The sequence below is a fragment of the Syngnathus leptorhynchus genome, chromosome 2 (assembly GCF_054491065.1).
Source record: "Syngnathus leptorhynchus isolate UIUO chromosome 2, UIUO_Slep, whole genome shotgun sequence".
Classification (NCBI taxonomy): domain Eukaryota; kingdom Metazoa; phylum Chordata; class Actinopteri; order Syngnathiformes; family Syngnathidae; genus Syngnathus; species Syngnathus leptorhynchus.
This window is the reverse complement of record NC_141196.1, coordinates 9,868,998-9,881,728: the sequence shown is the minus strand read 5'-3', so window position 1 is coordinate 9,881,728 and position 12,731 is coordinate 9,868,998. Positions and strand designations below refer to the sequence as shown.

Genomic DNA, 12,731 nt, shown 5'->3' with positions numbered 1-12,731 from the left:
CATTTATGTTAAAGTAAATTTTCCATTCAGCTTTTCATTTTATTACTGAAGGGTAGCTATGTTTGGGTTGTCCATCTACCATCCTAACAAAAGGTAAGAAGAATTCAGCCATTTATGTAGTTATGTACAGAGGTGGGTTTTTGTCTCGTACAAAAATGTAATGCTACTTCTGGGATTCATATTGTTTATTTATTTTCGGCTTGTACATTGTCACCATTCATCACAATTTCATTTCATGCACTGCTAACACATATTATATTTCTAACATTTAAAATAATCTTGTTTGAAATAACCCATTGCCGAGATCGTGAACACACGGATGTGAAACTTAATACATCTTTCCCAAAAGTAGATAATGGCCGGCAGACAGGTGAGAAAGGCCATTGTATCCTTTGTATTCGCCAACTTCAGTATTGTTTGGTACCTTTTTATATCGGTTTCGGATCCTTTCTTGACAATTGGGCCCTGCAGGGAAAGTCCGCATTTTGTTGTTTGTATCCTGCCATCTATGCAACACAAACAATAAACGGTTAAGTAATACCAGACAGGGATCTAAACTTCACCCAGACTAAAAAAAGTTTTCCAAATTGTATTTCTTCCACAGTCATGATGCAGTCAACAGTCTGTCTGGACTGAATGTTCCACTGGCACATTGGACCACAATGACACACTTTGACGAAAGTGGGGGTGACAACCTTGCCCAGAACATGAGTTAATTAGCCTCGCACTCTATTTTTACATGCAGTCAATAATCCTTTCACAACCCTAAATATTAGCTTTATGCAGCTTTTGAAAGGGTTAGAGTTAGGGTTAGATAATGTGATGGTTATAGTTAGGTTATGTAAATGTGCAAAAAACAGAATATTCTCATATTTGGGTTTTTAAAACTCAGAATTTAAAAAAACACAGCTTTATTGGTTTCGTAACAGACAAGAACATAGTGTCTTATTGACAGTAGAAAGTAAGAAGTGGAAATGATCGAAATGTTGGTTAGAGGTTGGTTGGGGTTAGTGACAGTGTTCCCCACTTGACCTTTTATGCAAGAACCACACGTGAGACAGTTTTTCCATTTCACGCTTGCAAGCGGAGAAAGCCATCAGCACCCTGTGTGGTACAGAGGTGCTTGAAAGAAGTCTAACTTTTGCCTCTTGCAAGGGACTATTTATTGAGAGAAAGCAGGGTGGGGGTGAGACTCAACAGGTTTCGGGGGTCACCTCTGCAAACTGGTTAATCAGTGCAAAGCTCAATAGTAAAACAATTAGCATGTATGGTAAAACCTTTTGGTAAAAAACAAACCATGTATAATAATGCTTTAAAAAGCACGTTTGTAAAGCGCTTTTTTTAAAAGAGCATGGCTTTTTTTAAATGATAGTGCATAGTAAAGCTTTGAGATTTGACCCCTGGCCTTTGACCCCTGACCTTTGGCTCCTGTCCTTTGACTCCTGACCCTTTACCCCAACCTTTGACCCTTGACCCTAACAAAACAAAGATGTATAATAAGTTTTTTTTTTTTAAACAAAAGACTATGTACATTAAGTTAAAGTTGGAGTCAGGGTTAGGGTTAGGAAAATTGGAGTTATGGTGAGGGATAGGGTTTCAGGGTTAGGGTTAGGTCTTAGGGTTTAGGGTTACGGTTAAGGTTAGGGTTTAGAGTTGGGGTTAGTGTTTGGTTTTTCTAATCAACAGAAATACCATGTATAGTAAGGCTTTTTTAAATAATCAGTATGACCCTTTACCCTTGTCTTTTAACCCCAATCCTTGTTCCATGATCTTTCACCCCTGATCTTGACCTTTGACCACTGACCCTTGACCCCTATCTTTTGACTCTTGACGCCCCCACCAAAACGATCATGTACAGTAAGACTTTCTTTGTTAAAAAAAAAAAAAAGACCATATTTTCTCAGGCTTTTTGTGTCAAAAAAAATATATATACCATGTATAGACAGGCTCCAGCATGCCCGCGACCCCCGTGGGGACAAGCAGTGTAGAAAATGAATGAATGAATGAATGAATGAATGAATGGATGGATGGATGGATGGATGGATGGATGGATGGATGGATGGATGGATGGATGGATGGATGGATGGATGGATGGATGGATGGATGGATGGATGGATGGATAGATGGATGGATGGAAAAACTATTACCATGTGCTTCTTTTAGTGAAAAAAACCCATCATGTTTCGTAATGGTTTTTATTAGTAACGAAAATTTCTACAAACCACAATTACATTCAATATTTGTTCATTTGTGACACTGAAACACAAGAACAAAAACAAAGCCGATCTTTCAGTAGAGACTCTGAAGAATTCAAAATCTAACAATCAAGCCGTTGTGCTTTTGACTCTATCAAAGATCTCTCTGACCCGTCCTGCGGGGACGCAACCTTCCCTGAGAATAGTGATGGCCCCTGTGGATTGAAAAAGGATGTGTCCGTTCAAATTGACATAATAATGAAGAGAATGTGAGAAGAATCTGCATTGTACCTTCATCGATCTGAAGGCAGTTGACTACCGTTGAAGCAACAACTTCGCTCGTCTCCCCGTCACACAGAACCCCTTGGATCTTGTGCCCCAGTCGGCTGCCACAAAACAAAACGCACCCGTCACGCTAGAGTTTGTACGCAAATTTACAGACGGTGACATTTACACAGCAGACTTACTCGATCACCATGCTGTGGTGAGTGCTGTCCTGTTCTCCGCTGGGATTGGCCGAGGTAATAGCGAGGGGTCCAGTGACATCGCAGAGGTGGCGGGTAACAGTGTGGTCAGGTACTCGAATCATGATGCTGTCCCTGGTGCCAACACGCTCATAAGCCGGTCCCACCCCTACGTGGCACCGACTTTTAAAATGTGGGAGGATGATTGGGTGCTAAGATGGAAATGGCGTTTTCCAGTTTTACCCAGTTTGAAGAGCCAGTCTCCTTTGCTGACGATGCAGCTGATGCCGCCTGGATACACGTTCCGCATGAACTCCCATAGCAAGGGACTAAAGGGAGGTTTGGCTTCTACCAGCTGCTTCAGACTGGAGATGCAAATACAAATAGGCTTCTCTGTTGGTCTGTCCTATAAGATCATCACCAAATAATGACATTTGAATAGACCTTGAAAAAGCACTAATCACCAGCTCGTTTACCAATTGTACCTTGATGTTATAGATTTTCTCAATAGCTTGCGGGTTCTTGCAGGATGCGGCCAAAGCATAAACGGTGTCTGTAGGAATACCGCATACTCCCCCGTTTTCCAGAATGCTTGCAATTCTCAAAAGCCCAGAGGTGAGTCGAGAGTTTGCCACAGGGCACGGTAGGTCAGGCTCAGTTTCCTGCTTCTCTTGCTTCTAAGACAACCAACAAACATTTTTCTTCAGCAAATGAAATCTTTGAGTACACAACACTTGGAGAGAAAGGTTTGAACAGATCTGTACTGTACCTTCAGTAATGCAGGGCCCAAAGGCAATAGCTTTTGAGAGAAGATGCTGTTAATCAATGATGCCATTGCTCCATATGTACAAATTAGGCAAAAGAGTGCAAGCGTGGCCACTGTATACAAAAGCAAAAATTGATTGACATTGATCGTGTATGATTAATATTCAAAACTCATTTTCACTCACTTTCGAGTTGGTATGGCAAGCGCTGCAAAGTTGAAAGAAGAAGACAAACAAGTACCACCTCCATGGTTGCCGTTAGCAACAGCAGGACCAGATTCTCGTAGCTAGCTGACGTGAATGGAGATCATCAGAATTTATTTCATGAAATCATTGCAAATCTCCAGAGATAATACTTTGGTAATCCTTACCACTGGTTAGAAGGAAAGCATTGATAAACAGAAAAGCGATGGCTCCGGCGGCAAAATCATAAGCGACTTCTGTGGAGAGCTGAAGGAGAGGACCTATAAATTCAAAAGTAGTCATCAGAATTGGAGACAAAACAATTTTCACCTCTCACTTGGACAGCATACCTGCAAATCTGAACCAGGTCCACGTTGCCCAGACCGCCGCATAAACAGGCGCGATGATCGACCCGAGCTGGTTCGCTCCCCTGACTTTCAGCCGACCGATGAAGGCCTGGATGATGGCACCAGAGATGAGGACCCAAGGGACAGTCTGATGCAGGAATGAAGAATTTGTGCTGTGGGCACTTGCATGAAGTGCAGACAGAGCCGCAAGCCCATTTGACAAGTAAAACATGACATCTGACACCTGTCCAGCTTGGAAAGGCCTTTCTTGGTCGGTTTGTTCGGACCTGCTCCAGTTCAAAACTTTCTTCAGCTGGGTGGTGGAAATGGGCTGTGGCCCAACAGGTATGAGGGACTTCTCCGCAATGATATTGATGAGCCGAGAAAAAGTGCCGTACAGCGAGGCGGCGGTAAAGCTGGTGCAAGCTATTCCAAAAAATATGTAATGGTGACTGAGGGGAATCTGAGGGATTGTGGAGATGGTGAGCAGGAGAAACAGCATGTTGTGGGCCACTTCCAAAACATCCATTTTCAGGCTCCCACAGCAAAGCACTAAGGCTGCCACCACAAAGAACCAGTTCCCTACCATTGGATCCCTCCCAGAGGTGATTTTGGTATCGTCCACGATCAGAACAGATGCCACAAACTCATTCCAAGCATTGATCAGCCAATATGTGGCATGAAATCCAAACTTAGTTGTGTGGTAGCAATCTTGGCGTAGATGGGCATAGTAGCTGGAGAAAAGCTGTGCGCCTGTGATGATAGACACCCAAGTAACTCCCAAACCAAAGGATCTCATGAACCCAAAGCTGTAAAATGCAAAGATGAATGGTGCCACAGTGTCACAGAAGAAACCCAAGGCCACGGGTTCTGCATACTTTGTGTTTTTCTTCTTTTCGGTGCCAGGGCTGGGAGCGTTGGCTGAACTGAGCGTACCGAGCAGGAGGACATTAAACAGAGGTGTTCCAAAGCCTTTGATAGCCAGACGTTGAGTCAGACCTTTAATGAGCAGTGCAGCTGAGCCATAGATGGCAATTACCAGGATGAGCAACTCCAAAATCCCGGATACCACAAGAGCCCATACACCTGACACCAGAGCTGCTGCTTCAAAAATTAAAGTGGCTGTGATGGCCCCGAAAACAAAAGGCATGATGTAGTTGACTGTGGCTGAGCAAAAGGAAAGAAGAGCCGATAGCAAGATATACGGGACCAGACCAGCAATAGCCGACTCCTTTAAGGACAGACATATATAGCACGGTGGGATCTCCACGGTTGCATTGAATTGTGTCATGTTGGTGGACAGAGACACGTTGCTTGTTATTGGCGGTGGTGCTGTGGAGTTAGCGGAGAAGGCACCAAAGTAGATTCGAGAGGCACCATAACTTCCCCAAAGAGCGGCGTAGCCAACAAAGGCAGTGCCACTCAGATGATCATATTTTCGGAAGGACAGCAGGCCTGCCACCAGTTGACAGATACCACCAATCAGGATGAGATGCACACCTAAATAAAGGTCACAAATAAAGGTCATAAATCAAGCCACACTTCGATATTACTCATCATTCGTGATATGACTTTACCGGCAAGTATGTTCTCCACACCCTGTGGTGCCATACCAGAGTGTGCTGTACTAAAATTCTGTAAAAGCACAAGGAATGCACTGAATCCATTTGACAGCATTCCCAAAACTCCTGGCTCACTGTAGAAGCTGGCAGGAAAGCCGTCTATTGTTGTCATGATATAATCTAGAAAGGAAAAGGGACACATTCAAAATGCTGAATCAAGTATACTATATATATATATATATATATATATATATATATATATATATATTTTATTTTTTTATTTTTTTCTAAGATTATTTAATTTGCCAATTCTAAATTCTAACTGTCTGTAACACCCAGGTAACTTTGTAAGTTTTTGACTATAAATACCTAAAATTACAGTTTCTGGTTACGCAGAAGTCACCTGCTTTCATAACAACAGAAACCTTGAGCTTCTTTTCACTCCAAAGTACAGTACAAACTAGAATCTTGACAAAAAACAATTCAACTTGATTTATAACATGTCAGTCAAAGGATCATGGAAGTTTCGGTTGAACAAAAGCTTAGAAATAAGCTAGCAGTGTTTTTGAAAGATGGTTTCAATCATATAAATAAATCAGGTGAACATGCTTTATCTCATCAATATCTGCCAAGAGTAGAAATTATTCCTCCACAGTCAAGTAAGTAACCAAACTCGACATAACAATGTGGCCATACAATACAACATGCAATTAATAACATTGATATTTTTTTAAATATTTAAGCCTTATCAAGGTCCTACCTTTTGAAGATGTTCTGATGAAATGTTGATCTTCTCCCGAGCTTGGCTATATTATATATGCTTCCTGAGAGTGAGTGGGATTGATGACAATTCCCTACACGACAATCCTCTGCAACCCGAGAGATGATGTCATGGAACTCAGCTGAGTCCCACACCTTCCTCTTTTTTTCTTCTAAAGAAGGTGCTGTTGATTAGGATAATGATATCATGCATACTGTTGAAAGTCCTTCCTTGAATCCGATGATATTGTGTTGTGGAAAGTACGTGCTCTTCCTTGTTCCACCTTCGTCACTATTGTAAGTCCTTGACTATATAAGGCTGGTCCCTGTTTGGGCGGCATCAGAATCCGTTTTCATCTGCGGACTACAAAGTTGCTACGTCGAGAAGAAACTTAGAAGACACCTGACTGAAGCGATGAGCTGCTTGCTACAGGTACACAGTCAGATGTTTGTTTCTTAAATGACAAATCAATCAATTCAATTTGCTTAGCACACTGCATCCACAGTATGTTTGAAATCATTTCATGATTTATCTCTGCAGAAAGCCATCAGACCAATATGGGCTGTCAAAGAACTGCACAAGTCTGCAGTTGAGGGTAAAGACATGGCAACAAGCTTCTTTACCACAATGTCCAAAAGCATCTTCTTAATTTCCCAATTATGCTTCTTTTTCACGAAGTCTTGAAGCAGCCCTCCCCTGAGGACACGGTGACGGCGAGTTTTGGAAAGTTCATCAGTGAAGTAAAGCCTCAGCACTTGTCGTCTGTAGTCCTTCATCGCAGTAAGAGGATGGTGCTGGACAGTATCGGAGTCGGGCTCCTTGGCAGCACAACAGATGTTTTTCGACTGGCACTGCAGCACTCCCAGGTGAGTCTGAAGAAAATAAAAGAGATGAAATATCTTCTTTTTCTTTTTTTTAATTGATGGCTTATCTAAAATAATGTGGCATGCAGACAGACGAGAGGTTTGGGGTAATCCCTAGTTAGTATGACGTTTGTGATAAATGCCGTGGCCTTCTTTAGTGAATGTCAAAGAAGGTTATTAAGCAACTGAGGAGTGATGAGCCTAATTAATCATTTGCAGCTCTTTGGCGTGCGTGCGTGCGTGTGTTTGTGTGTGTGTACGTGCGTGAGTGTGTGTATGTGTGTGTGTCAGTGATGACTCCAACTGTTTACCTGCCTCCATCTTACTCCCTTCAGCTCCTGTACGCCCATCATGACGTCAGCTCTGTCTACGGACCAGAGGGCACCAAGCTCTCGCCAACACTGGCGGCTTTTGTCAACGGAGTGGCGGTGAGTACGACCAGCTGCAACCGGACAAATACATCAGACGCCGGTCCTCAAAATAAAATGAAACATTTTCAATTCATACAAGGAACAGTCTTTGGGGGAAACATTTACACAAGGTGTTGATGACACCAGAGTGACTTCACTAAACGAAATTACCAACTATTAAACTAGCAAATAATGTTTTGGTTTCTTAATAAGTCAACAGGCGCTTAAGCTGACATTTTCCCTGATTCAAGTTTTCACCACATGCAAATAAAAGCGCCTGGAATTGGAGTGATATCTGATTCTTCCTCTCCTTTGATACAGACTCACTCCATGGACTTTGATGATACATGGCACCCTGCCACTCATCCCTCTGGAGCAGTGCTCCCCGCTGTGCTGGCTCTCAGCGACATGATGCCCGCCAATGACAAGCCCAGTGGTCTGCATTTCCTGCTGGCTTTCAACGTCGGCATTGAGATCCAGGGCCGACTCATGAGGTTTTCTAATGAGGCTCATAACATCCCCAAGCGGTGAGTGTGTAGGGTCAAAGTTCAGTACTAGCTGTTTTGTAAGGCTAACTATCAACAACGACAAAGAGCATGTTTTGAACAGAAGAAAGCTAGTTGTAGTCTTTTACAAACTTTAGGCCCTGTTTTCGTTAGTGCGAGAGTTTTCAACTGGGTTTGTCCAAGGGACCACCGTGATAACCAAGAAGCAACTCCAGAATCACTGCTTTGGTGGAATATTATTTTATTTTGCATCAAAATAGGATAGACCTACATAGGCTGTTTATTTTCATGTTACATTTGATACAATTTGGATGGGTAAATGATTCACAGAATTAGCTGGAAAATAAATTAAGTCGAAATAATAAATCCATTTTATTTTTAAACATGTTACAATTACTTTCCATTTCCAATTTGGCGGACTACTTGGGGGTCGCGAACTACCGGTTGACAATCCCTGGTCTAGCACAAAGTGCTGTTAGCTAAGTCTTAGCCAGCTCCACTGATGGAACTAGCATGAAAATGAAGAGGTTTTCACGTCAAGCTCACGTGCTCTTGTCTACAAAGATAGAGTCCTTTGCATACCTCGAGTATGGACTGAAATACCAATATGCTTGTATTTGTGTGTCTACTCTAACCAGGTTTCACCCTCCCAGCGTGGTGGGGACGATGGGAAGTGCAGCAGCCTGTGCTTGCCTCTTGTCACTGAGTCCGTCGCAGTGCAGTCATGCCTTGGCCATCGCTGCTTCTCTCTCTGGGGCGCCTATGGCTAACGCTGCAACTCAGTCCAAGCCCATGCACATCGGCAATGCCTCCCGCTTGGGGCTGGAGGCAGCTATACTGGCCTCTCAAGGACTTGAGGCAAGTCAGCTAGTCCTGGATGCTGTAGAAGGGGTTGCTGGTTTCAGTGCTTTCTTCAAAGACTATGCGCCGCAGCTTTTGGGTTCACCCAACCATGGTGACCATGTGTTCTTGCTAGAAGATCAGGATATAGCATTTAAGCGCTTTCCCGCACATCTGGGCATGCACTGGGTGGCAGATGCCGCGACCTCGGTGCACAAGAACCTTGTGGGTTTCGGTCCCGGAACTGTGACCCGGGCTCACATTCAGGCCATCCTGCTCAGAGTTCCTGACTCCAAATACATCAACAGGCCTTTCCCAGAGTCAGACCACCAGGCCCGCCATTCTTTCCAGTTCAACGCTTGCAGTGCTCTCCTGGACGGCGAGGTGACCGTGCAGTCTTTCAGCCCGGAAGCCATGTCCCGTCCTGAGCTCCTCCAGTTACTGAAATGTGTCCGCGTGGAGCATCCCCACGACAACCCAGCCAATTTCAATCACATGTATGGTGAAGTCCAAGTAGCGCTTGTTGGGGGAGACATCCTGAGAGGGCGCTGCGATACATTCTATGGTCACTGGCGCAAACCACTGACCAATGAGAGCCTGAGAAAGAAGTTCAGGAACAATGCGGGTGCTGTGCTTCCTACAGATAAAGTTGAGAGACTAATTCAATTAATAGAAGACATGGACAAACTCAACGACTGTACCCCTCTTCTCTCACAACTCCAGTAAAAATCCGGGATCACCGCTGAATGTCTCAATGTACATTATAATGTAGTTAAATACAGAGCAAAAAGAGATATAGTCAATCAAGTACACACATAGAATGTTGCCATAGCTGCAAATCATGATATGACTTGCTTTACTTCATATCGTATGTCAAACATAAAACTTTTATGACTATTAATACTTTGCTTCTATTAATATAGCTATTTGCAACCATGATTTCCAAAATTTGCTTTATTGAATTCTCATCTCTCATTAAGAACACCAAAGTAAAGGACGGATGCAACTTGCATTGCTTGGGAATAATGTAATAAAGTCCAACAATTTCAAAACATACTGTCCTGAGTTTAATTCGAGAAAACACAACCTATGTATACATAGCCAAGGTGACAAATTGTAAAAGTTGAAAAGACAGATTATGACCCCAGTGAGAAACCCGGTACCAAAAGAACGGCCTGCCGTTAATCTCTCAAGAAAACATACATTCTGAAAACAAATCAGTTTTATGGTGTTTCTTGATGATAATTGGACACTTCAATGAGGTTGCCATCCGGATCTCGAAAGTACAGAGAGGTGATTGTCCCCACCGCTCCCGTCCTCTCCACCGGGCCCTCCTCGATCTGTACCCCACACACCTACAAACGTGACAATGACAGGAGCTGGGATGAATACATAAACAACTTCTAACACACAAATAAAATTCAATCTCAAAGGACAGACAGACCTTTAGGTGTGCAGCTACAGTAGTCAGAGGGGTTTTGGTGATGAGACACAAGTCTGCAGAACCTGGAGTCGGATGTTTGGCTTTAGGCTCAAATTCCTTGCCCAGCTGGTGAAGGTTCAACTTTTGCTTGCCAAAGCTCAGAGCTTTGCGGTCCCCCTTCATTGGTGAAGCGACAACAGAATGTGAGTGAGGAAAGTTGCCCCAAGTAATTCATTAGCAGATGAGCGCAGCTGCAGATATGTGCCATACAATCGAATTCTGCCATCTGGTGGGGGTTCTCTCAAATAAGACAACAGCCAACAGCCTCATGCAATTATTGCTTCACAATGGTAGTTTTGAGATTTAATAAATGTCTCCATAACTTAACTGATTCTTTATACAGGATGGAAACAAGCACTATAATATATCTGAGAGAAGATATCTATTATTTTTGGATGGATGATGGACATCAAATGTATTATAAAAAAAAACACTCCAGTCCAATTCAGTTTTGTTCTGAAAACTCAATATGGTGTTGAGATATGAGATTTTGTTCAGCAAGTATGATTTGCCTCTAAGAGCTGTTGATTCTTTTTCCCTTCTTTATGCTTTCAGAGCTTTTGGTAGCAATGTGTCACTTGTTTGTGAAGAGTGACAATACAATTTTTATAGCATATGAGGATTTCATGAAGGTATTTTCTGTAGATGCAATTCAAAACTGATGTCATCCTTTCTCTATGACAAGTTTTGAACAAAGGACCCCTGTTTTCAATTTGAAATGAATGCAAATGTACATTTTTGGTTAGGGTTTCCGACTAGGTTTTTCATTTTGGTTGTGGTTTGCAGTTCGATTCTTCACCATATCGATGAAATAAAATCGAGAGGTTATTTGAATTCTACGCTCCTCGCATGTGCGCTATTGTATGGTCGTCGTTGTGTTTCATTATCATCTTTAATATCTTCAGGCGCAAAGCATTAAATGTGGGTCATGACGCTGGAGGGCGACTTTGTAAATGTATATCTTTTATGCAGTTTTGACTTTTTTGTTAACATGCAAACAAAATTACATTTGAGGTCATTATTTATTCCTGAATACTATAAATAGTTTGAGATTGAAAGTGACAACAAAATTGGTTAAAATTGCGCAACTCGCCTTACGATAATAATATTCGTAACTCGAGACGGGGAGCAAGATAACAACATGGGAGCAACTTGACATGTAATAGTGGCATACCTTAAACGTGACAAGATCCATTCCCAAAGCAGACGTGTAGAACTTGACCGTGTCTGGCACACTTTTCACAGTCAGCACCAAATGGTCCAAATGGCTCACTTCTATCGGACATGTCCCTTTGCGTTTTACGGCTTCTTGCGTTCGAGTAAAGTCTTTCTGAAAAAAAACCCAGCGCATGTTAAATCGTACGTTTACGTCTGAGACACCGCATTTTCATTTTAATCATCCAATCGTTTCCACCAATAAGTTCAGACGAGTGCAAATTGTTTTATCGTGATGTGTCGCTCTTTTTATTACCTTAAGCAAAATCCTCTGGATGGTCCAAAAACGACAGGCAGTTCTCTGCAGTGCCATTATACAACTGTACACTTCCTAGTTGTTTACCTTTCGTATATTGAGCTGGGCGTGGAGATCGAGCGAGTTTTCTTTCATTTTAAATCGAGCAACTAGTGAAAATATTTTTGTGGTCGAACGTGATTCTAAATAGTATTTTGTGGAGAATGTAATAGAATCATCATTTGTTCTGCATTGACAACATCGTTTTTACAAATGTAAATAACACAATTTACAGCAAAACGTAAGTGTGAGTTCATGATCGTATTCAAAAGTAATACATATTTTTGTATGCATAAGCGTAATGTAAAATTACAGCGTATGTGATTTGCTAAGGGACGTAAAATTCATTGGGGATTTTCTGCCCCCTGCTGTTCCTTTTGAGGTTTACTACATTGAGTGAATTCAACTATCTTCGACTGCTTCTAAATTCCAGGTTAGAAGGCCAATCGGTTTGTGACCGTTACTTATTGCCTAGCACACATTGTTACCATCCGTTCAACTATTTGATTGTCAACAATAGCACGTTTATTTATTTATTAACACTGAGATGTGGCCAATCCCCGTTTTTCGTGGAGAATGGTTATTAGTGGTTTATCTCCACGGAGTTAAAAAAAAAAAAAAATCTCGTTATTTTGCCCCAATGAATTTATAACAGACGCCAATTACGCACATTTTTTTTCATTATTTGTGGGCAGGCCCTGTCCTCCAATTCGAATAGCCAGTTTCTACTGTATATGTATAACAAAATAAAAATAAATGAAATAAATTAAGAAAAAAAAAAACGTGAATATCACAGCAGTTTAGCACATCTGCCTCGAAGCTTGACTGTTGGGAAATAAATATC

General features: G+C 42.1%; 3 protein-coding genes across 3 annotated transcripts; 1 reads left to right on the top strand and 2 right to left on the bottom strand.

The window, feature by feature from the left end:
• Positions 1-2,286: 2,286 nt before the first annotated feature.
• On the bottom strand, positions 2,287-5,687 carry LOC147060653 (uncharacterized). The gene is made up of 10 exons (XM_085906145.1): positions 5,531-5,687; positions 3,957-5,453; positions 3,795-3,887; positions 3,610-3,714; positions 3,429-3,538; positions 3,145-3,336; positions 2,903-3,065; positions 2,663-2,828; positions 2,487-2,581; positions 2,287-2,410 (listed from the first exon to the last, which is right to left on the bottom strand). Exons 1-10 carry the CDS (start codon positions 5,685-5,687, stop codon positions 2,325-2,327), a joined length of 2,664 nt encoding a protein of 887 aa, XP_085762271.1. The 3' UTR covers positions 2,287-2,324.
• An 810-nt stretch (positions 5,688-6,497) lies between these two features.
• irg1l (immunoresponsive gene 1, like) lies at positions 6,498-9,714 on the top strand. The gene is made up of 6 exons (XM_085905549.1): positions 6,498-6,707; positions 6,816-6,870; positions 6,954-7,141; positions 7,474-7,566; positions 7,870-8,075; positions 8,693-9,714. The coding sequence occupies exons 1-6, from the start codon at positions 6,690-6,692 to the stop codon at positions 9,618-9,620; spliced, it is 1,488 nt and encodes a 495-aa protein (XP_085761675.1). The 5' UTR covers positions 6,498-6,689; the 3' UTR covers positions 9,621-9,714.
• A 137-nt stretch (positions 9,715-9,851) lies between these two features.
• glod5 (glyoxalase domain containing 5) lies at positions 9,852-11,937 on the bottom strand. Its single transcript, XM_085905550.1, has 4 exons — positions 11,849-11,937; positions 11,552-11,707; positions 10,339-10,494; positions 9,852-10,249 (listed from the first exon to the last, which is right to left on the bottom strand). The coding sequence occupies exons 1-4, from the start codon at positions 11,903-11,905 to the stop codon at positions 10,118-10,120; spliced, it is 501 nt and encodes a 166-aa protein (XP_085761676.1). The 5' UTR covers positions 11,906-11,937; the 3' UTR covers positions 9,852-10,117.
• Between the last annotated feature and the right edge of the window lie 794 nt (positions 11,938-12,731).

Excerpts from the sequence above, each read along its gene's own strand:
- LOC147060653 (XM_085906145.1), bottom strand. The coding sequence starts at position 5,687 with ATGACAACAATAGACGGCTTTCCTGCCAGCTTCTACAGTGAGCCAGGA. Across the intron at positions 2,829-2,902 it reads AGACTGGCTCTTCAAACTGG|GGGTGGGACCGGCTTATGAG; the intron begins GTAAAACTGGAA and ends GGTGCCACGTAG. Across the intron at positions 2,411-2,486 it reads CTGCCTTCAGATCGATGAAG|GGGCCATCACTATTCTCAGG; the intron begins GTACAATGCAGA and ends TTCAATCCACAG.
- irg1l (XM_085905549.1), top strand. Across the intron at positions 7,567-7,869 it reads CTTTTGTCAACGGAGTGGCG|ACTCACTCCATGGACTTTGA; the intron begins GTGAGTACGACC and ends CCTTTGATACAG. Across the intron at positions 8,076-8,692 it reads GCTCATAACATCCCCAAGCG|GTTTCACCCTCCCAGCGTGG; the intron begins GTGAGTGTGTAG and ends TACTCTAACCAG.
- glod5 (XM_085905550.1), bottom strand. The coding sequence starts at position 11,905 with ATGGCACTGCAGAGAACTGCCTGTCGTTTTTGGACCATCCAGAGGATT. Across the intron at positions 11,708-11,848 it reads TCCAGAGGATTTTGCTTAAG|AAAGACTTTACTCGAACGCA; the intron begins GTAATAAAAAGA and ends GTTTTTTTTCAG. Across the intron at positions 10,250-10,338 it reads CTGTAGCTGCACACCTAAAG|GTGTGTGGGGTACAGATCGA; the intron begins GTCTGTCTGTCC and ends TCACGTTTGTAG.